Source organism: Phocoena phocoena, chromosome 8, assembly GCF_963924675.1.
Source record: "Phocoena phocoena chromosome 8, mPhoPho1.1, whole genome shotgun sequence".
In the NCBI taxonomy this organism is placed as follows: domain Eukaryota; kingdom Metazoa; phylum Chordata; class Mammalia; order Artiodactyla; family Phocoenidae; genus Phocoena; species Phocoena phocoena.
In genome coordinates this window covers 100,586,074-100,607,746 of record NC_089226.1, presented here as the reverse complement: position 1 = coordinate 100,607,746, position 21,673 = coordinate 100,586,074, and the positions used below count along the sequence as shown (strand labels likewise).

The following is a 21,673-nucleotide window of genomic DNA, read 5'->3' as shown; positions in this document are numbered from 1 at the left end:
AGTTTGCATCTACTAATCCCATACTTTTCCACTCCTACCCTCTCCCACCCCTCAGCAACCACCAATCTATTCTCTATGTCCCTGACTTTGTTTCTGTTTTGTAGGTAGGTTCATTTGTGTCATATTTTAGATTCCGCATATAAGTGATATCATATGGTATTTGTCTTTGCCTTTCTTACTTCATTTAGCATGATAATTGCAAGTTGCATCCATGTTGCTGCAAATGGCAGTATTTCCTTCTTTTTTATGGCTGAGTAGTATTCCGTTGTCTATATGTACCACATCTTCTTTACCCATTCATCTGCCAATGGACATTTAGGTTGTTTCCATGTCTTAGCTATTGTGAATAGTGCTGCTATGAACATAGGGGTGCATGTATCTTTTTTTTCTTTTGTATAAAACACAGTCCCTACCATTTATTTATTTATTTATTTTTATAAATTTACTTATTTTATTTTATTTATTTTTGGCTGCTTTGGGTCTTTGTTACTGCGTGCGGGCTTTCTCTAGTTGCAGTGAGCGGGAGCTACTCTTCATTGTGGTACACGGGCTTCTTATTGCAGTGGCTTCCCTTGTTGCAGAGCACAGGCTCTAGGCACGTGGGCTTCAGTAGTTGTGGCTCGCGGCCTCTAGAGCACAGGGTTAGTAGTTGTGGCGCACAGGCTTCGTTGCTCCACTGCATGTGGGATCTTCCCGGACCAGGGATCAAACCCGTGTCCCCTGCATTGGCAGGCGGATTCTTAACCAATGCACCACCAAGGAAGTCCCACATGTATCTTTTTAAATTATAGTTTTGTCTGGATATATGCCCAGGAGTGGGATTGCTGGATCATATGGTAATTCTATTTTTAGTTTTCTGAGGAATCTCCATACTGTTTTCCACAGTGGCTGCACCAACTTAAATTCCCACCAACAGTGTAGGGGTGTTCCCTTTTCTCCACACCCTCTCCAGGGTTTGTTATTTGTAGACTTTTTTTTTTGGTAGACTTTTTAATGATGGCCATTCTGACTGGTGTGAGGTGGTACCTCATTGTAGTTTTTTGTTTTGTTTTGTTTTTTAAATTAATTGATTTATTTTTGGCTGTGTTGGGTCTTCGTTGCTGCGCGCGGGCTTTCTCTAGTTGTGGCGAGTGGGGGGCTACTCTTCTTGCGGTGTACAGACTTCTCATTCCGGTGGCTTCTCTTGCTGTGCAGCATGGGCTCTAGGCGCACGGGCCTCAGTAGTTGTAGCATGTGGGCTCAGTAGTTGTGGCTCGGGGGCTCTAGAGCACAGGCTCAGTAGTTGTGGCGCACGGGCTTAGTTGCTCCATGGCATGTGGGATCCTCCCAGACCAGGGCTCGAACACGTGTCCCCTGCATTGACAGGCGGATTCTTAACCACTGGGCCACCGGGGAAGCCCCCTTCATTGTAGTTTTGATTTGCATTCCTCTGAGATTAGTGATGTTGAGCATCTTTTCATATGCCAATTGGCCATTTGTACACAGCCTCTTTATTTTTTACTACGGGGTATTCTAAGGAGCTCTACTGTTCCATCATAGTGATGCCTCCAGGGAGAGCCTTTCATGGCTGCTAGGGCTCTTGAATAATGAATAAAAACTCTTCACTGAGTAGTTGTGTCTAGGGCCTAATAACCAAGCTCGAAAAGTGGTGAGCTTTAACTCAAAGCCAAATCGCAAAGCTCTGACTTGGGTCCCCTTTGCGTGTCTGCTGGAGAACAAACGCCTCGGCTTTGTGACTGCTCTTTTTGGTAGGTGCAGAGTTTTTCGGAAATTTGCCCGACCGGGCCACCGTCGCCCCTACGCGGCCTACACAAACATCATTTGACCCCAGGACAGTGGCTGGTGGCACCGTAGGGGTGTGGAGACTTCAGTGTGTCCAAGAGGCTGTGTAGCAGCTCGTGGAGAAGCCCAGCAGGGGCTGGGACAGGGGCTGTCTTCAAACCTCATGTGCCCCCCCCCAAAATATGCTCCAGCTGGCCAGACCCTCCCTTGCCTTTTGTATACTTCCCCCTCCCCCTGCCTAAACCCTGACAGTGGCCCCTTGGCAGCTCAGGAATGTCAAGTAGTCCCTCTCTCTTCCCAAGTAGCCTGAGGGGCCTCGCTGCCCTGATGGGGGTTTGGAGACAATGGAATCCCTAGTTTCCCCAGGGCCCCTGACTCCAGGAAAGTTGCCAGCTCCACTGGTTTGAAGCCCAGAGAGGCTATGGAAGTCCCTAAGGCCTGCAGAGAAATGTGGGAAGCTGCTGGTTGGGCTCTGGGGAGGAGACATAGTTTGGGCTTTTAGCCACTCAACTCCAGGTGGCAGGAGGGTTCAGCCATCTCTCTCCCCCTGTTGGGATGAAGTAGCTGGAGGCAATGGCCTAGCCCTGAGCCCTGTCCTTGCTTTACCTCCAAGGGGATCCTATGAGGGCCTTCATCTGCCTCATCTCTCTGGGGGCAGCTGGGGCAAGTGAAGGTTCTAACCCACTTAATTCCCCGCTACCTCACATGAGCTGACACCAGGCTCGGGCCCAGGGAACGGGTCAGGTGTCAGCAACTGACCACTGATGGCTGCTGAAGACAGGGTGAGGGCCACGCCTCCTCCATCCTTGTGCCCATGTGTGAACGTGGTGGGGGCAGGGGCATCTGCCGTCACCTCCAGCCTTAGCTGCCAACCACATTCCTCTATCCCCACGCATGCTCAGGGAGGGGGCTCGAGGATGCCTCAGTGGAGAGGGCTCAGGCCGCCTATGGCTGTGCTGGCAACAAGGCCTTACTGGTTGTCCTGGCAACCGAATGCAGGTGCTCCTGGTACCAAGGAGAACCCACACGACCCCTCAAACCCTTCTTTGGATCCTGCCCAACCTGTCTCACAAACGTTAGTGACAATGATTTCCTACAAAGTGTTAAACGAAAATAAAATTTTAGCACATCAGAGAACTGTACTTAGGGTTCTCAGAGTGTGTTCCCCAAACCAGGACATCCGCATCACCACATCAGCATCACCTGGGAACTTGTTAAAACACGATTCTCTGCACCCAGAGCAGACCTGCTGAGCCCCACTCCGGGATGAGCCCAGCAGTCAGTGTCTTGACAGACCCTCTGATGATTCTGACGTGCACTCAAGTTTGACACTTCCTGCCCTGTAGCATAACCTTAGCCTGATTTCATTCGGTGTTAGGTGTGAATTCTTAACTTTTAGGAACACGTACCTTTGTCTCAAAAAAACTACAAAGTGTAGGGCAGCAGCCTACACTCTCAGAAGGAATTTAAGTAAAAAGTAGGCAAGGGTACCGTACCGAGCAAGCCAGCCAGTAGAGCAACCACAGCCGGTGAATGACAGCACCCCACTCCCCACTCTGGCGCCCCTGCTCCCCTTCTGCCCCAATGGCCATCCCGAGGCATCACCGACCCTGCAGCTCCAAAGGCAGGAAGCCCACCGACTTCCATAGATGGTCAGGGGCGGGGGGAGGGCGGTCAGGCCAGTAACCTCAGCCCCGATAGAGGGGCCTGGCTGAGCCGATTCTGGGGACCCATGGTTTGAGAGCTGTTTATGGTCACCCCTAGGTAGTGTCCCCACCTCTGGGCGCTCAGGGTTTAACGTTCTAGGAGGCGCGGCGGGAAGCCCATTCTTCGCAGACTCTTGTTCTGGGCCCCACTGGGCGCGGACCGGACCCCCGAGGGCGCGGCGGACGCCGGCTGTGGGCTTTCCGTCCCTCCGGCCCCGCCCCGCCCCCGCCCTGCCGAGCGCAAGCCCGGCTGCGGACGGTGCCCCCCGCAGGCCAGAGTGTTGTGGCCGCGGAGCCTCGCGGGCGGGGCGCGCCAGCCTCGACACGGCCCTCCCCGCCAGCCCCGCCAGAGCGCGGCGCAGCCAATGGGGGCCAAGGCGCTGCGCCGGGATTGGGGCGGGTACGGGGCGGCGGCAGGGGCCGGGGTGCGGGGAGGCGAGGCGAGCGCTGTCAGCGCGATTATAAGGGAGTGAAAAGTTGCCGGCAGACAGCCCGGCGCACGCTCGTACGGCGGCCGCAGCGGCAGGGCGGGGCCGCGGAGCAGCGGGTGGCGGCGGAGGAGGTCTTTGAACGCGGCCTCGCTCCTCAAGAGGTCTCGTTCTGCGAGGTCCCGGCTTCGCGAGGACTTTTGCACGCAGCCATGGGCGGCGTCGGGGAGCCCGGAGGGGGACCTGCGCAGCTGGGGGCGACGCTGCCCACCTTCCGCTGGGAGCAGATCCGCCCGCACAACCTGCCAGGCGACAAGTGGCTGGTCATCGAGCGTCGCGTCTACGACATCAGCCGCTGGGCACAGCGGCACCCGGGGGGCAGCCGCCTCATCGGCCACCACGGCGCCGAGGACGCCACGGTAAGGCCGCCCACCGCTGGCGGGGTAGAGCCCAGCGCTCGCTGGGGCCTGCTCGTGGGCACCGTGCCCTGCTCCACCGGCGGGGCCTTAGCATCCTTCTTACTCTCGCTGACCTTTGACCTCCCGGCCGGGGACCCAGAGTTGGGATCTACTAGCCGGGGCCTGATGTGGAGTAGGGAGACCACATCGGCATGGAGGACCCATACCCCCGGCAGTGGACCAGGGCTGGGCTGGAGCAGATCTGTGCGGGAGGAAGGGGCTCTCAGAGGTGGGTGTGTCATGGCAGAAAGCACTGGCCCTTGCTGAAGGGGCTCCCTGATGCTCTGAGGTTCCTCCTCTCAGTGCTGGCTCTCCCAGACCAGGCTCTTCATGCCGAGCGCTTGCTGGATGCCAGAGGTAGGGCGGGTTCCCCAGGGGCTGGCAAGGATGTGCCATCAGAGGCTGGAGGCTGGGCAGCAAAGCTTGAGCGAGGCCTAGAGGTCTGTGGCTCTCCCAAGAGCTGCTGTAAATGGCTCTGAGGAGCCGTGACTCACCTCTCCTGGGCTAACAGCTGCATGGGGGAGAATTTCGCTAGTCAGGCTGGGTGGGCCTCTTTGGGAAGCACATTCACCCCAGGAACAGGCTGGCCCCTGTGGACCCCAGCTTCCCCTTTCCAGCCACGTTCAGACATGTTTCGGTCAAGGAGGAATGTGGCCTGTCCAGTGGGACCATCTGGTAGAGCAGCAACAGGAATGGGGCTCCTCACCAGCCCCTTTTCCCACAGCCCCCCATCTGGACAGTAGGACCTGGGGCCGTGACACTCTGTCCTTGACCATCCAGAATTCTAGGCTGGTCACACTGGGTACCAGGAAGGTCTTCAAGATTCCAGGGGATGAATCCCTAACTGGCGGAACTTTAGATAACAAAAGCGATTGTGTCCCATCGCAGAAGGGTCAGTGCCCCCGTTGCCAGAAACATCTGCTCTCTGCCCACTGCCTTCTCCCGTGGCTTGCGCAACCTTCCTGGGACTCTTTTAGGGGAAAAAGTGTCTCTTCCTCACTTCCCCAGGAAGCTGAGAGGTTAGGGCCAGAAACCTCCTGGAACTCTAGAAGCTGACCGAGAAAGCCTTCTGGGTCGTGCTGAGCGGCCCGGCGGTGGCCGCGGAGTTGGAGCTGACTGTGGGCCAGGGAGTGTGTGACCGTGTTAGGCCTGTACACCTGCGAACGAGGCATGTGTTTGTGTCCGTGATTATACATGTGTGTGTTGCTGCCAGGGCGTGGGGGGCATGAGGTGCCACAGCCCCTCCCCCCTCAGCCTGGCTGAGCCCTGGCCATCCCTCCAGGATGCTGGGGGCGGCTCCTCTGGCCTTTTTTTCAACCTCTGACCTGTCGGACGGGATGGAGGCTGGCAAGAGGAAGACGATGGAGAATATTTACGAATCGTTTTTTCCTGCTTGGTGCCTAGGTCTGTGCTGGGGGCCCTCCCGTGTGGGAACCCCATTTAGCTCTAGACCCTGAGACACGCCCCCCCCCCACCATGACAGGTTTCTCACTGATTCATCACCAGTAAGGTCTGTTTTCCCATTTCCATTAAAACACTCTGTCCGTTCCCTGGGGCCAGGTCCCGGCTCTGCCATTGGAGGCTCTGAGGGACCTGGAGCCAGGCATATCACTCCTCTGAACCTCAGTTTCCTCATCTGTAAAGTGGAGACAGCTGGGCCAGACAGTGAGCCGGCTGAGGGCAGGACTGTGCCTTCTCAACTCCGTGGCCCCAGAGCTGCTATGTAGCTGTTCCTGGTCAGTTTATGTGTGAGTGTGCCCTGCAGACTGTAGAGTGCAGTGGACAGCCATGGCATAGCCACGTCTTTGCTGGGTGACCTTGTCTGGTTCATTCATGGCTGTAACAGGACATGATGTTAGGCCATCTCTTAGCTTCCCCGAGGCCCCAAACCCTGGGCTGGAGTTGCCAGAAATACCTGGTCTGTTCAGGCCAAAGGGGTTGTGAGGAGGCTGGGGTTGGGGGACCCCAGTCTTTGTCTGTGGTGGGCCCACAGGGCAGAGCAGGGATCAGATCACCCCAGTGCCCTGTGTGGTCCAGCCCAGACCCCAGGCACGCCATCCCCGGCCCTGGAACACAGGTGGGGGTGGCGCAGCCATCTTGCCGGGCTCTGTTCCCGCAGCCACCTTTTAGCAGCCCTTGCTGCCCATCAGCTGTTCTCGTGTTCACGCCACAAAAGCCTTCCTGCCAGGAAATGCCCAGAGTTCCTGCGCCGTGAAGTCAGTCTGTGGCCATCCTGGGATACAAAGCCGGGTACCCTGGGGAGAGTGCTCTGGGCCTTGGGCCAGGTTTGTCTAAGAGTCATAGGCGGCCTGAGACTAGTGGAGCCAGCCATGGAGGGGTGAGGCCCAGCCGCTGCCGATCATGAGTTTACCAGGGCTGGGTGCCGAGCACCTACTATGTGCCAGGCTCTGAATTCAGTGCTTGATTTATAGATACTCCCTCTTTGAATCCTAACGATACCTCTATGGGACAGGTACTGTTACTCCTATCTCCATTTTAAAGATGAGAAAACAGACTCAGAGAGGCAAAGTGACTTGAAATTAAATGACGGGTCTGGGATTTGAATCCACAGCCCGTGCTCTTAACCACCTGCTTCACTGCCACTTAGCTGTTTATTTCATTCATTCTTCAGTTATCAAATTATTAAATCCAACAGCAGATATGCAACGAGCATATCCTACGTGCCAAACCCTGTTCTAACCTCTGAAGATAAAGCTGTGAACAAAAAAATGTGCTAGGAGGGATTTCCCTGGGAGTCCAGTGGTTAGGACTCCGCTTTTCCGCTGCAGGGGGCACGGGTTTGATCCCTGGTCGGGGAACTAAGAACCCACATGCTGCGCAAAAAAAAAAAAAAAAAAAAAAAAATCTGCTAGGAGGATGTTCCTTGGCAGAGGGACCAGCTAGGACAAAGGCTCAGAGGTGGGACTGTACTCCGTGCATTTAAGGAACAGCAAGGCTATCAGCTATCAGCGTGGCTGGAGCACAGCAGTGAGGAGAAGGGCAGGCAGTGTGGTCCAGAGGTAGCAGGGGAAGCAGGACTTTTGTTTTATTCTAAGGGGAGCTTGAAGGGCAGAGCAGGGAAGCCAGGGGAATCTGATATACATTTAAACAGATCCTTAATGAGGAGGGGGAAGGCAGAGCCTCCTAGGAGAAGGGGGAGGCATTAAGAGATGGTGGGGACCTGCCCTCCCCAGGGGAGGCCGCTTGGAAGAGGTGGCCATTCACCCGGGCCCTGGCGTGCAGGTGTGTCCAGGGCAGGGGGCAGGTGATGCTGTGGGCTCAGGCACACCGACAGGAACCATTAGGATTTAGCTCACTGTGGTCTTGAGAAGACAAACTTCAGAGGTAGTCCTAGCGTTAGCCCATTTTGCAGATGACGAGACTGAGGTTGAATAAGGGTGCTTTGAAGGGACCTTCTTGGAACCCTCAAAGGGCAGGGCCTTTGTCCTTGGGCTTGGAGGGTGGGGTTTGTATCTGGGGGTTGGGGAGGGGCAGGTCTGGGCAGATCTGAGGCTGTGGAGCGAGGGTGGGGCCGGAGACAGGGGCTGGCCAGGAGCTCAGACAACCTGGCTCCAGAGCTGAGGAAGCCGTGCTCTGCTTCCGCTTACCACGCCAGCTGCCTTGAGAGCTGCCTAAGGGCCACTGCCTGTGAAGTGTGACCCCTCTGGGCTCTGTGGGTGTTTTCTGCAATGTCCCCACCCACCCAGGCCCCTGGTGGGGCAAGAGGGGGATGGCAGTGCCCTGGGGGAGGCGTCGGATCATATGGTGCTGGGCAGGAACTTGGGGAGCAGGGCTGGGGATGCTAGTATCCTAAGCATGCCGGCAGTCCCTCTGCATTTCCTCCCAAGGATGCCCAAGTGGCAGCCATGGGTTTCTCAGGAAACAGCAGCGGGAAAGAGCCAGAGCTCAGTGGTGGGGAGAGGACCCGGGGCCAGAGGGTCTGGCCGCTTCAGGCCACCGCTGGGTCAGTGACACCTGTGAGGCCAAGGGTGCTGGATGGAGGAACCCCCACCACCACCACCACACCTGTCACCAGGGGCACCAGGGGTGCTGGGGGACAGGGGCAACTTCCTGAGGACATCCATCCTTGAGCTGGGCTCTGCTGCTCCAACGGGAGTTGATGCTCATGTTCAGGGCTGTGTGCCCTTTGGCCTCAGTTTCCTCATCTATAAAATGGGGATACTGATAGTGCCTCCCCATTGGCCTCCTGTGAGGAGACCCAGGGAGAGGATGAGAAGGAGCGTCTGACCTGGGCGTGAGATCCTGCTGTATCTTCCCAGCCAGGAGAGGGAGGGAGGAAGAAATTCCTGGGTGTGTCCACTCTCCCATCCTCACAACCCACTGCTGCCTCCTGAGCTGAGGTTAAGAGGAGCAGACCCAGACCACCTGAGCCCCCAGCAGCCCTGCTTCCTTCCCTGCTCTACCCCCTTCCCGATCTGGAACATTCCAGATTCTTTGGAGAAGTGACCAGAAATGCTCCCCGCCCCTACCTTATCTCTGGGGTGGAAGGAGGCTGCCAGCCCCTCCTGTTTCCTAGCCTCAGGCTGGCCAGGACAGTGACCAGCAGGGCGCATGCACCTCCACCCTCCACCCTCCTGCCTCAGGCCTGCGGGCCTGAATCTCACTGGACACCAGGCCCCTCCTAAGTGCTCTGCCCGCACTGACTCAGTCCTCCCAGCAGCTCCACGAGATGGGTATTTGTGGTTCCTGATTTACTGACAAAATAGAGGATGGAGAGGGGGTGCGACCTTGTATGTGGCTCCAGGGCTCAGCTCCTAAGTGGCGGCTCAGATTCCATCCCCTGCAGGCTGGCTCCTGAGTCTCCCCGCTCCCACCCTTAACCAGCTGCTACCTGGAGTTCAAGGCGGGGCTGGGGGCAGGGCAGGAGCCACTCTGAGGCTTCCAGGCACTGAAGCAAGGCTGGGTGGGAGCTCTGTCCTGGGAGAGCGGGGACGTCACAGAAGATAGACCTGGATTCGAATCCCAGCTCTGCCACTACAAACTCTGACCTGGGCAGGCCAGAGCCTCTGTTCCCTCACGCGCAAAATGGTTCAGACGCCTGGCTTGTGAGCTCCTTGCCCACTTATGCACACCTGCCATCCTGCCCCAGCTCTGTGCAGGGCTCTGAGGCCACCCCTGTGAACAAGGGCCTGTGCCTGTCAACCGCAGCTTATGTTTAGAGACATCGTTTGAATTCTAAAAGTTTCACCCAACTCTGTTCCAAGAACTAGTGAGAGGCCTCAGTTGCCATCCCCGTGGGAGAGGGTCACAAAGTTTGCACCTATGCCCCTGGGAGGACGTTTCCAGGCGCATCAGGGGTGGGGCCTCCTGCAGTACACTGAAACTTGGTCAGTGCAGCCCCAGAAACCCCAGGACCACCATCCTGACCCCCACAGCCCGGTCTCCGAGCAGCCGGATTCTTGGCTTCTCGGGATGGTGACCAGCCTCGTGATGAGGGCCCCTTCCCTCCACCGAGGAGACCCACTGCCTCCCGTCTGACCAGGAGTGGCCACAAGCACAGTTTCACGGTCAGACCAAGTTCTGGTCCAGCCGCCACCAAATGGAGCTGTGTGACCTTGGGTAAGTGGCTCAACCTCTCTGAGTCTTCTGCCCAGCTCCTGAATCCTTAAGCAGAGGCCAAAGAGGACTGAGTCACATGGCCCAAGCCAATGTTCCAGAAAAAGCTGTTTGCCGAGGTTTTGGTCTGTGGCCAGGGACCCACCTTGTTGGTACTCAAACGGCAAGCAGCGTAGGCTCAGCAGTGCCCACCCAGCCCCAGGAGCCCGAGCTGCTATCCGAGGACCTGGCACAGCCCCGCGCTTTCCCACCCACCAGCTGAAGGCTTGTCCACCAACTCTGGGATGTCCCTGCCCGGACCTGAGGGGGCACACACCTTCCCTCCTCAGTGCAAAGGACATGCCTGGCTGGGGGTCCCTCGGGCAAGCCTGGCTCTGTCCTCCTTCAGGGCATTTCCAGGCCTGGCTTGGGTGAATCAGGACCAAGGGAAAGGAGTTGGGGAGGGAGAGCTGCTCCCACAGCTCCTCAGCGTGGCCCTGGAGCATCTGAGGTCTGCCGGGCGCTGGGGTGGCCCCAGAACAGACACAGAGGTCATGAGAGAGCGGGGCTGGGAGAGAGGAAAGCCTGGGGCCGGAGCCACAGTACACACACCTGCTCTGTGAGTTTGTGCGTGTGCCAGGTTGTGTCTGTCTGGGTGTTCTTGTGGCCTTGCCTGTGCGCGTATTCCCAAGCGTGTCTGGGAGCCTTAGTGGGTCGGTGGTGGTGTCTGCATGTGTGGAGGCGCATCCTTAAGGCACTGCACTTCCGTGACACGTGTGCACCTCTGGTGTCACACTCTTTGTAGCATGCCGTGTGCCTCTGTGTGCATTTGGGCCCTGTGTGCCACCAGGGCGGTTTCAAAGAAAACGAGAGGTAATCAGAGTCAACGCTCGCTCAGCCTTAAAAAGGAAGGAAATTCTGACATGCCACACATGGATGAACCTTGAAGACATTATGCTAAGTGACAAGTCCGTCACAAAAGGACAAATACTGTGTGATTCCTCTTCTACGAGTCAATTCTTCTTTTTTCGGCCGTACCTCGAAGCAGGTGGGATCTTAGTTCCCTGACCAGGGGTGGAACCCGTGCCCGCTGCAGTGGAAGCGCGGAGTCTTAACCGCTGGACCGCCAAGGAAGTTTCTGTGAGTCAATTCGTAGAGACAGAAAGCAGCACGGTGGTTTCCAGAGGCCGGGGGGAGGTGGAAAAGGTGAGCTAGGGTTTCATGGGGACAGAGTTTCAATTGGGGAAGATGAAGAGGGTTTGGAGGTGGATGGCGGTGATGGTTGCCCCGACAGTGTGAGTACACTTAATGCCACTGAACTGAATGCTTCCAAATGGTGACGATGGTCAATTTTATGTGTGTGTGACTGTAATTAAAAAGAAAAGAACCTTAGTGCTCTATAGTCCAGAGCCCGAAAGGCCCTGGGGGCGCACCCCTGTGATGTTCCCCCTGGATTTGCCTAGTTCCAGGCAGGAGAACAGACTCGCTCAAGGTCACAGTAAGCGGGGTCAACCAATCACAAGAGCAATTTTCCTCTTAGCTCCCCAGCCAGTGCCACTCCTGCGGCTCCCCAGTAGGCCAGCGCCCGGGCAGCTTCCTGTGGGGCCGGCCTCCCCTCCCCCCCCCCAGGGGTGCTGCCCCTCCATCAAGGCTCTTCCATCGTGAGGGTGAGGTCTGTACCTATACAACCCCTTCCCCTATTATGAGCTCCATATAAGGGCGCGGATGTATAAGGCTGACTTGGAGGGGCCCCAAGTCAGCCTTCACAAGGGCCTGGGTTATCCCAGAAGCTACATCCTCTGAGCCCCCAGGTCCTCAGGCTGCCCTGCGCCAGTAAGAGAGCAGGCAGCAAGAAAGGGGACCCCTTGGGTGAGTCCTGCAGGGGTGGCCTTCAGGTGGGAGCTGGAGGGGCCTGAGGTGTTTCTGTCCCCGGGGATGGGACGGTGTGGGATGTCCTGAAGTGAGTACAGGGGCCCTGCTGTTTTAACACCCACCAGGCACTGCTAGGCTCATTAGCAACCAGGAGTCACCTTCCCCGGCCCAAGGGGACCCGCCACTACTCCAGGCACTGCTTCCACAGTTCAGGCTGCTGGCCGGCTGGGGGTTGGCTCTCTCAGAGAGAGCCTCCGAAAGTGCAAAGATAAAAATTGGTTGAAGAGCTGTGAACAGCAATGAGCCAGTGACACCAGGGCTAGATCAGGAAGACTGAGTGAGTCCCAAGCGTGAAGTTCAAGTTTACTCACACTTCAGAACTGCCCGGTGCTAGAGGTCGGGGTCACTTCCTGACTGGCCCCTTTCCACAGCCCTTTATCTTTCCTGGGGTCGCTCTCTTCCTCCAACCCCTTCTCCTGCTCTGCCCCCCGCCCCCACGACAGAGAATCACAGGAATGTTAGATTGTTTATTTAACTTACTGTTTAAAAAACTTGTATTTTCCACTCCTGCTTTTAAAATCAAGTGAGTTTAACTGTTTGAGCATCTTCGGGCTGTGTGGTCCTCGACTGATTTTTTTTTTTTTTTTTTTAAACATCTTTATTGGGGTATAATTGCTTTACAATGGTGTGTTAGTTTCTGCTTTATAACAAAGTGAATCAGCTATACATATACATATCGACTGATTTTTTTTTTCTCCCGGTGGCCCAGTGGTCGTCAATTGCAAGTTTCCTCACCCACGTTTTACCCACTGCTTGTGTTTGTGAAAGGTGATTAATCTGATGTTTGTGACCCAGTAGAAAAGCATATGATTTCAAGAAAGCTTTCCAGTGATCTTTTTGGAAAAGTCAAACCCTTTCAGGAAAGGAATCAGAGTCTTCCAGGGAGAACTTTCTGTAAATCCTGATTTATTTTTTTAAATTAATTAATTTTTTGCTGCATTGGGTCTTCGTTGCTGTGCCCAGGCTTTCTCTAGTTGCGGCGAGCGGGGGCTACTCTTCGTTGCGGTGCGCGGGCTTCTCATCGCGGTGGCTTCTCTTGTGGCGGAGCACAGGCTCTAGGCATGCGGGCTTCAGTAGTTGTGGCGCACGGGCTTAGTTGCTCCGTGGCACGTGGGATCTTCCCGGACCAGGGCTCGAACCTGTGTCCCCTGCATTGGCAGGCGGATTCTTAACCACTGTGCCACCAGGGAAGTCCCAATCCAGACTTTTAAAAAATATATTTATTTATTATTGTGGCCGCGCCGGGTCTTAGTTGCAGCATGCGGGCTCTTAGTTGCGCCATGCATGTGGGATCTAGTTCCTCCAACCAGGGATCGATCCCGGGCCCCCTGCATTGGGAGCACAGAGTCTTACCCACTGGACCACCAGGGAAGTCCCCTGTTAGTCCAGATTTTAAAATACCCGACCAAATTTGGGGAAGCGCCCCATGGTGGCATGAAACAGCTGGAGCCTGGCAGGCGAGGGATGTCTGTTGGGGCACCCAAAGCCTGGGGAGGACCAGGGAGGGCTCACAGGCAAGGCTGACCCGTGTGGTCCTATTTCTGTGACGGCTGAAACACAGCGGACTGCCTGCCTGCCTGCCTGTCTTTCTGTCTGCTCTGCCCTTCCATCAACAGCCCTTCCACTTTGTCTCTGCCTACTGCCTCTGGGTGCTACTCCAGCCGTCTTGTCTGTCCACCTGATTGTCTGCTCTCCTTCAGGATGCCTTCCACGCCTTCCACCAGGACCTCAATTTTGTGCGCAAGTTCCTGCAGCCCCTGCTGATTGGAGAGCTGGCCCCGGAGGAGCCCAGCCAGGATGGACCCCAGAATGTGAGAAGGGCCCTGGTGGAGGCTAAGCCCCCAGTGGGGGGCTGGAGGGGATGGAAGGCATTGCCAGTGGCAGCTTCATTCGAATTATCCCAAGGGGCCCTGGGGCCAAGGCTGGGTCTGCCATCCCTTCCTGGGCAGACAGTTGTAGGCAGAGCTGTAGGGACACCCGCACCAGCGTTTGCCGGGGGACCCCAGGCAAGCTCCTTCCCTGCTCTGGGCTCTGCATCCCCATCTATGATGAGGATTTTGACGAGCTGCACTCTCGGGGTTTTCCCTGCTTCTCAGGTACCCCACACCTTTTATGGGTGGTGGAGGAGCCTTTACCGCCAGCCAGCAACCCAGCTCACACCCCAGGCTGGGCACTCTGGTCCCTCCGTCCCCTTCGGCCACAGACCCACTGGGCCTGAGGCTGGGAGGAGTGGCTGTTGGGGGGGGGGTTCCGGGGACGCCTGGGGCCTCCTTCGCTTCCTCGGCTGACCAGCCGTGCCGCCGTGGCAGGCCCAGCTGATCGAGGACTTCCGAGCCCTGCGCCAGGCGGTCGAGGACATGAAGCTGTTTGAGGCCAAGCCCACCTTCTTCGCTTTCCTGCTGGGCCACATCCTGGCCATGGAGATGCTCGCCTGGCTCATCATCTACCTCCTCGGCCCCGGCTGGGTGCCCAGCACCCTGGCCGCCCTCATCCTGGCCGTCTCCCAGGTGACCCCAGCACTGTCTTGCAGACACCTAAACTGACCAACAGACACAGGGCCTGGCACACATGGATACTCGGGACATACTTACTGAATGAATGAATGAATGACCAGTCCCATAAGTGTGTATCTGTGGGTCAAGCTACAGTTTAAATATGCGAAGGAAGCTTTTTACTTAATAAGCCCAGAGGGAGCCCACGGCTGGGAGCTGGACGGCTGCCACCTACAGCTCCATGACAGACCCGCAGCCCCTGGACCTCCCGAGGAAACTGGCCTACTAGGGTCTAGAGTGGAGTGCCAGCTTTGGGGGTGCCCTGCGAGCTGGGAGGGCTGGCCGGGGCCCGGGGCTCGGCCCCAGGCGGCTCCCTGCCTCGGCTCCTGACCCTGCGTCTCCCCAGGCCCAGAGCTGGTGTCTGCAGCACGACCTGGGCCACACCTCCATCCTCAGGAAGTCCCGGTGGAACCACGTGGCCCAGCAGTTCGTGATGGGGCAGCTGAAGGTGAGGCTGGGGGCAGGTGGTGGGCAGCCAGGGGCTCAGTGGGGGGGCCCGCACTGGGTCTGCGCGAGTGTGCGGTTGCCATGGAGAGGGGGGCGTGGCCCGGCCCCACTCCTGAGAGCCCCCTCCCCTGCAGGGCTTCTCTGCCCACTGGTGGAACTTCCGCCACTTCCAGCACCACGCCAAGCCCAACATCTTCCACAAGGACCCGGATGTGACCGTGGCGCCCGTCTTCCTTCTGGGGGAGTCGTCTGTCGAGGTGCATGGGGGACACGCTCGGGCTGGGCCTGCAGCAGAGGGGAACTGGTAGTCCCTGAACCCCCTGCTGTGGCCCAGCCCCCGACTGTAGCTCCAGGCTGAGCCCCCACTCTGGGGGTACCCCTTCCCCCTTTCCCAGTTGGCTAGAATCCAAAGTTGCCTTGGCCCCTGGGCCCTGCCTGGGACAAGGAGGGCCTGGAGAGCCGCCCTCCCCAACGGCTGCCTGTCCCCACAGTACGGCAAGAAGAAGCGCAGATACTTACCCTACAACCACCAGCACCTGTACTTCTTCCTGAGTGAGTGTCCGCTTGTCCCCCTGGGGGTGGGAGCCATGCCGGGGCCTGCACGGTCCACCTGACGCTTCCAGCCCCCTCAGCACGGCACCTCCAGGTCTCTCCCGGCCTCTCTCTGGTCGCCCTAGCCTGCAGCCCATGCCGACTTCCATCGCCAGGCCTTTGCCCCAGCCCTTCCCTCTGCCTGGGGTACCTTCCGGCAGAAGGGAGCAACCACAGTCTTGCCTGGAGCTTTCAGAGTTCTTTCCTACCCTCACCGCAGGGCGAGCCAGAGCTCTAGGGCAATCGTTGGGGCAACAAGGTGAGGATTAAAGGGCGCGGATGTATAAGGCTGGTGCCGACCTAATGAAGAGGCACAGGAGGTGGTGGGGCGAGGACCAGCCCGGAGAGGCTCAGACACGGAGGGAATGAGTGAGGACCGGGCCTTGTGGGTGATGCGGGCTCATCCCAGCAGGATGGGACCAGCACCAAGTGCCGCTGGCCTTCCTGGAGGAGCAGAGCCCCGCCCCCAGCCCTGTGCCCCGCCCCAGCCCTGAGCCCTCTCACGCCCCTCCTTGCAGTCGGCCCGCCGCTGCTCACCCTGGTGAACTTCGAGGTGGAAAACCTGGCGTACATGCTGGTGTGCATGCAGTGGATGGTGAGTGGGGGCCCTGCTCGGGTCCCCTGGGTGTACAGCTGTGGTGGCAGGAGGTGGGGCGTCGGGGGGCAGCCTCTCTCAACCAGCGCAAACAGGTGTGCACCCGTGCAGGGGGAGTGAGTGTGTGCCTGTGTGTGGTTGCAGGGGGAGAGCGGGCGTATGCACAGGGCGTGCTGTGGGTCTCTCACGGTGGGGTGTCCTCCCTGGGGCTGGGGATCCACTGGGCCCCCCCTGCCAGGCATTTGTCTTCCCGGGCAAGGCTTCCCTCAGCCCGCACCCCTGCACGGCACCTTCACCTCCATGGTCAGCCCCCTGAGGCTGGCAGGGCAAGGATCCTATCCACTTACTTGGCCGAGGCACCCAGGCCCAGAGAGGGGCGGTGACGTGCCCGTCCAGGATGACCCAGCTCCCCTTCCCGGCTGCCTCGAGGCCTCTGCCCTCCTCCTCCCTCCTCTACAGGACTTGCTCTGGGCCGCCAGCTTCTACGCCCGCTTCCTCTTTTCCTACATTCCCTTCTACGGTGTTCCTGGGGCGCTGTTCCTCTTTGTGGCTGTCAGGTATGGCCAGGTTTGGCATGGCGGGGTGTGGGGAGCTCACACACAGGTGGCAGGGGCCCCTGACCTCAGCCCTCCATGTCCCCATCTGCAGAATGGGGACAGTACTGTCTCCCTGGGTTGTCAAGTGGCAAGATCCTGGGGGTGGCAGGCCTCAGGGAAGCGGCCCCGCTCACGAGCGGCCCCGGGGGCGTCCCCCGTCTTGAGTAGGGCAACTCTAGCAGCCTGGCAATGGCCCCTGCACCACTCAGCTACTTTAAACACTAGCGGGGAGGGGTTGCCGCCATCCCGTAGTACAGATGGGGAAGCTGAGGCCCAGGTCTGAGTGGTCAGCTGGACGTGGGGTAGCGCCTGAGCCTCCCCTCACAGGGTCCTGGAGAGCCACTGGTTCGTGTGGATCACACAGATGAACCACATCCCCAAGGAGATCGGCCACGAGAAGCACCGGGACTGGGCCAGCTCTCAGGTGGGCAGCAGAGGCGGGGTCCATCCTGGGGGTGGGGGTGGGGTCCCAGCAGAGAGGCCTGGGGGCGCTGATGGGGCTGCCACGGGGTCGGGCTCCGTGCCAGCCCCCTCACGTGTGCCCCGCCCGCTCCTGGCAGCTGGCAGCCACCTGCAACGTGGAGCCCTCTGTCTTCCTTGACTGGTTCAGCGGACACCTCAACTTCCAGATTGAGCACCAGTGAGCGCGGGCCCCGGGGGCCCACGGGGGTGGGAGTGAGGCCTGAGCCTCTCTGTCCAGTCTTCCCCCAGGGAGGCCGAGACGTGAGCCCTGGATTTCCTGGAGGGCCCGGGAGAGGTGGTGAGCGGGGCCCGGGGGGTGATGGGTGGGTGGGGGTGCCAGCACACGCTCTCCCCGCCCCCAGCCTCTTCCCCACGATGCCGAGGCACAACTACCGCAGGGTGGCCCCGCTGGTCAAGGCCCTGTGCGCCAAGCACGGCCTCAGCTACGAGGTGAAGCCCTTCCTCACCGCCCTGGTGGACATCATCGGGTAAGGGTTCTTTGCTCACGGTGGCTCCCTGCGGGCCCCTGCCCACCCTCGGCCTGGTCAGCCCCGTCCTGAGCACCCACCTGGCTCTCTGAGCTCACGTGGGCTCCTCTGTAGAAGCTGGCATCCAAGGCCTTTCCGATCAGCCTTTCTGCCCTCAGCCCGTGACCTCCCTTCCCAGTGTCCGCCCACGTAGCCAAGGTTTAGGGAGCACCTACCATAGGCCCAGGCCCTGTCCTTGGTGCTACAGATACATCAGTGAGCAAAACAGGCTGACATCCCTGCCTTCCTGGAGCTGACATCTGAGCCGGGGGAAACAGAAAAAAGGCAGTTAAAATAAGTAAATTACAGAAAATGTGAGAAGGGCAGAAGTGCTTCGGCAAAAAACAAAACAAAACCACAAAACCTGAGGGTGGGGGCAGGAGAGGGACTGGGTGGTACAGGCAGGGTTGCAATTTTTAGCGGGGTGGCACGGTGGGTGGTATTAAGAAGGCAATGTGTGAGCAAGACAGGGAGGAGGGGAGAGGGCTGGGCATGGAGAAATCTAGGGGAAGCAGATTTGGGGCAAAGGAATAGCCGTGCAAAGGCCCTGAGGCAGGAGTGTGCTAGGTGAGTGGGAGAGTTGCTGAGTGGAGGAGGGGCACGATTTTGGAAAGATGCTCTGACTGTGGGAATGTACTGATGGGGCAGAAAGAACAGAGTGGGGGTTCCTGCAGCTGTCCAGGGATGACATGGCTTGGCCCTGATGGTAGCCTTGGCCGTGGGGAACAGAGGCTGGATTCTCAGCCAGAGCTCTTCCACCTCTGTGCCTTAGCACATGCTGTTCCCTTTACTTGGATGCCCTTCCTTCTATACTGGTGTTGGAACACCTACTTCTCCTTTTTTTTTTTTTTTAAATTAATTAATTAATTTTTGGCTGTGTTGGGTCTTTGTTGCTGCGCGTGGGCTTCCTGTAGTTGCGGTGAGCGGGGGCTACTCTTCCTTGCAGTGCGCGGGCTTCTCACTGTGGTGGCTTCTATTGTTGCGATCACGGGCTGTAGGTGCACGGTCTTTAGTAGTCATGGCTTGCGGGCTCTAGAGCGCCGGCTCAGTAGTTATGGCGCGCTGGCTTAGTTGCTCGCGGCACGTGGGATCTTCCTGGACCAGGGCTCAAACGCGTGTCCCCTGCACTGGCAGGGGGATTCTTAACCACTGCGCCACCAGTCCCGCCTGCTTCTTCATGGCCCTTCCCAGCCCAATCCTTGGGGCCACTGCCACTTGGCATGGCCCCTTTAGGACACCTGGCGTAGGGTTTCCTAGCAAGTTCTTGATGTTTCTGGTTCCTCTGCCTGATGTCAGGCTCCTGGTGGGCAGATTCCGAGCCTCAGCGGGGCTCAGCAGGAGGAAGCAACAGGGAGAGCTGGGTGAAGGAGAGACAGGCCCACCCTGGTTCCTGCCTGGACTTGGCCTTGGCTGCCCCCCTCCCGACTCAAGGTCTAGGTCCCGCTCCAGTTAATGAGTGTGTAGCCTCCTCTCCCAATCCTCCCCTCCAGCCCCACCCAGCTGCCGGCCCCAGGGGACAAGGACTCACCGGGGAACGGGGACATCTCTACTCACACTCATCGTGGGGGGAGGGGGTTAATGTTTGCACTTGAGTCCCTTACCTCTCCCTGCCCCCCGCCTCCCAGGTCCCTGAAGAAGTCTGGCAACATGTGGCTGGAAGCCTACCTCCACCAGTGAAGGCAGCGGCACCCAGGGCCCCAGCGCCACCCAGCCACCCAGCCGGGCTCCCCCACCTGCCCCCACCTTGCCCTGCCTCAGCCTGAGGACACTGCCCGCCGTCCTGGGTCCCCTCCCCGCCTGCTCCACGACCCTCAGGCCATGGCTCTAGACCCCACGGGACCAGGGCTGGGGGCACGGTATATAAAGACACACGGTGAGCATGGCATGTTTTCCTAGCGCAAAAATTTAGGGAAAAAGGTTATTTTTATATAAAAACAAACCCAGATATATTATGGAGTAGAGTATTGAATTTGCATGAATTTTGGAGCTGGAGTTCAGATCCTTGGGCCATCATGGTCTTGGTGGGGCGAGGGGGTAGTGGTGGATGGTGGCTTTCCGAGTTGCGCTCCGCTCTGGGTCAGGGAGCTGGCATCTGCCTTGGGCTCAGGTCACCGGAGGGCCTGGTCCCTTCCTGTTCTTCACCCACTCACCAGCAACCTCGGCAGATCACGCTGGGCTCACCTCACCTTACTCCTTTGCACAGTGGGACAGGGGCTGGCAACAGATGGGGCCTCAGGGCTGAGCGCCATGTCTGCAGGCGCCCCCGGGGGGCACAAGAGGCACCCCTGTCCTGGATCTGCACTGGTTTCTTACAGCCTCAGTCTCAGCGCTGAGGGGCCTCAGAGGACCACGGGCAGTGGGTCCCCTGCTGATCTCCGACCCACACTTGGCATCACACCTGTGGAGGTGCAACTGACCATGCTCAGTGACCTCAGGAGGTGATCCTGGATCCCCCCAGTGCCTGCCCGGGGCCAGGTGCTTGCCTGCAGTGAACCATTCAGGCGGGACCCCTGGGAAGGGGCTGTTTCCATCCCTAGAGTCTGAGAGCACAGCGCTGTCCTTCACTAATAAGCCTTGGGCTCCTCATCTGGAAGATGGGTGTGGTTGGCCTGGGCCTGTGGTGTTTGGACACTTCTGGGGAGGGATTTGAGTTGCCTCTTGGGGCTTCCTGAAGGTGGGAAGAAGGGCTTCCTCCGCTCCCAGTACACACACACTTCGGCAGCTCCAAGCTGAGCAGAAGATTTCATCTGAAGAAAGGTCAGCAGCTTAAAAAAAAAAAAATTGAAATGCTGAGCTAGAATTTCTCCGAGGGACTTTCTGGAGTGGGAGCCGGCATCTCCCCACCAGCTGCAGGATTGCTCCCCACTCTGTCTGGGCTCCCATGGCCCCAGACTGGGTTCCCTACAGGAGGTGGAAGAGGTGCAGGTACCGCAATTCTTGTCCAGTCTTTCCAGGGACCACCCAGCCCCACCCTGACCCCCTCCATGCAGCTTCCACCCCCTCTTCTCTGGAATCAGGCAGCCAAGGGGAAGACCTGCCTGTGCCTGGACTCTAGGCTGTGACCTTGGGGAAGTTATGCAATCTCTTTGAGTAATGGTATGACCTCCTAGGGTGATGGAAGATCAAAGGGATGCTTTGAAAAAAAAAAAAAAAAGGGATGCTATGTAGGGCTCTTTGCTTAGGGGTTCCAGCAATAGGGCTTAGACATTTATTTTTAAAATGTTCTGCAGAGTCCATGGCCCTGGGGCCATCACCTGCTCTCACCTGAGAAAAGCACTTGGCTGCCTCCAAGCCTGTTTTGTCCTTGAAAGGTACTTCCTGCCCTGAGAGCAAATCCTTGTGTCTAGGGCAAGTCCCACTTCCAGGGCCCCTGCACAGGCTGTTCTCTTTGTGGGAGTCCCTCTTCCTGTGGTCACCTGCTGACTCCTGGTGCCTTGTGGGCCCTGGGATGGCAATCCCCCTGGGCAGATGGTCAGTGCCTTTCCTGCAGTGACTCTGATGCCCTTATCAGGGAAATGCTAACACACTAGACTCGGGGACAGCGGGTGCCCACCCAGCGGGAACGCTGAGCCTGCAACGCCCCCCAGAGGTACCTGGAGTATCTGCACCAATGTGGGGCAGGCCGAGCTCCGTGCTGCCCCTGGTGGTGGCTGAGGGCAGTGGGCCCTCACAACTGCAAATGGGTAGTTGCCTAGTAACTTGCTGAAAAGACCATTGGGAAGGCCCCCTGGCCTCAGTTAGCCACCCCACTCCCTATTGCCTGATATCCTTCACTGGTGGGTCATCTTTGCCCTTGTCCCTCTCTGTCCCCCATGCTGGAACCCCTGAGGACAAGTCAACCACCCCTCTCCCTAGTTGAGTTCCCCCTTCTATGTCTATAGGTTTCTTATGCAGTCACGGGGCCTGGGCTGGGTCTGTACAAGGAAGGAGGGAAGGGCCTTGGCGGAAACTCTAAGAAAGGCCGTGGCCCTGCTTTACAGTCTGCAGTCTTGGGCCCAGAGGAGAAGCAAAACTCCTTAGGGAAGCCATGCCTTTTGCCCG

The 21,673-nt window shown here is 58.1% G+C and overlaps 1 protein-coding gene across 1 annotated transcript; it reads left to right on the top strand.

Annotated features, from left to right (window-relative positions):
- Positions 1 to 3,966: 3,966 nt before the first annotated feature.
- On the top strand, positions 3,967 to 19,584 carry FADS3 (fatty acid desaturase 3). The gene is made up of 12 exons (XM_065882064.1): positions 3,967 to 4,335; positions 13,563 to 13,673; positions 14,172 to 14,369; positions 14,761 to 14,862; positions 14,996 to 15,118; positions 15,353 to 15,413; positions 15,971 to 16,047; positions 16,507 to 16,604; positions 16,971 to 17,067; positions 17,204 to 17,283; positions 17,468 to 17,593; positions 19,258 to 19,584. Exons 1-12 carry the CDS (start codon positions 4,129 to 4,131, stop codon positions 19,307 to 19,309), a joined length of 1,332 nt encoding a protein of 443 aa, XP_065738136.1. The 5' UTR covers positions 3,967 to 4,128; the 3' UTR covers positions 19,310 to 19,584.
- Positions 19,585 to 21,673: the final 2,089 nt, after the last annotated feature.

Excerpts from the sequence above, each read along its gene's own strand:
- FADS3 (XM_065882064.1), top strand. The coding sequence starts at position 4,129 with ATGGGCGGCGTCGGGGAGCCCGGAGGGGGACCTGCGCAGCTGGGGGCG. Across the intron at positions 14,370-14,760 it reads TCATCCTGGCCGTCTCCCAG|GCCCAGAGCTGGTGTCTGCA; the intron begins GTGACCCCAGCA and ends GCGTCTCCCCAG. Across the intron at positions 14,863-14,995 it reads TCGTGATGGGGCAGCTGAAG|GGCTTCTCTGCCCACTGGTG; the intron begins GTGAGGCTGGGG and ends CCTCCCCTGCAG.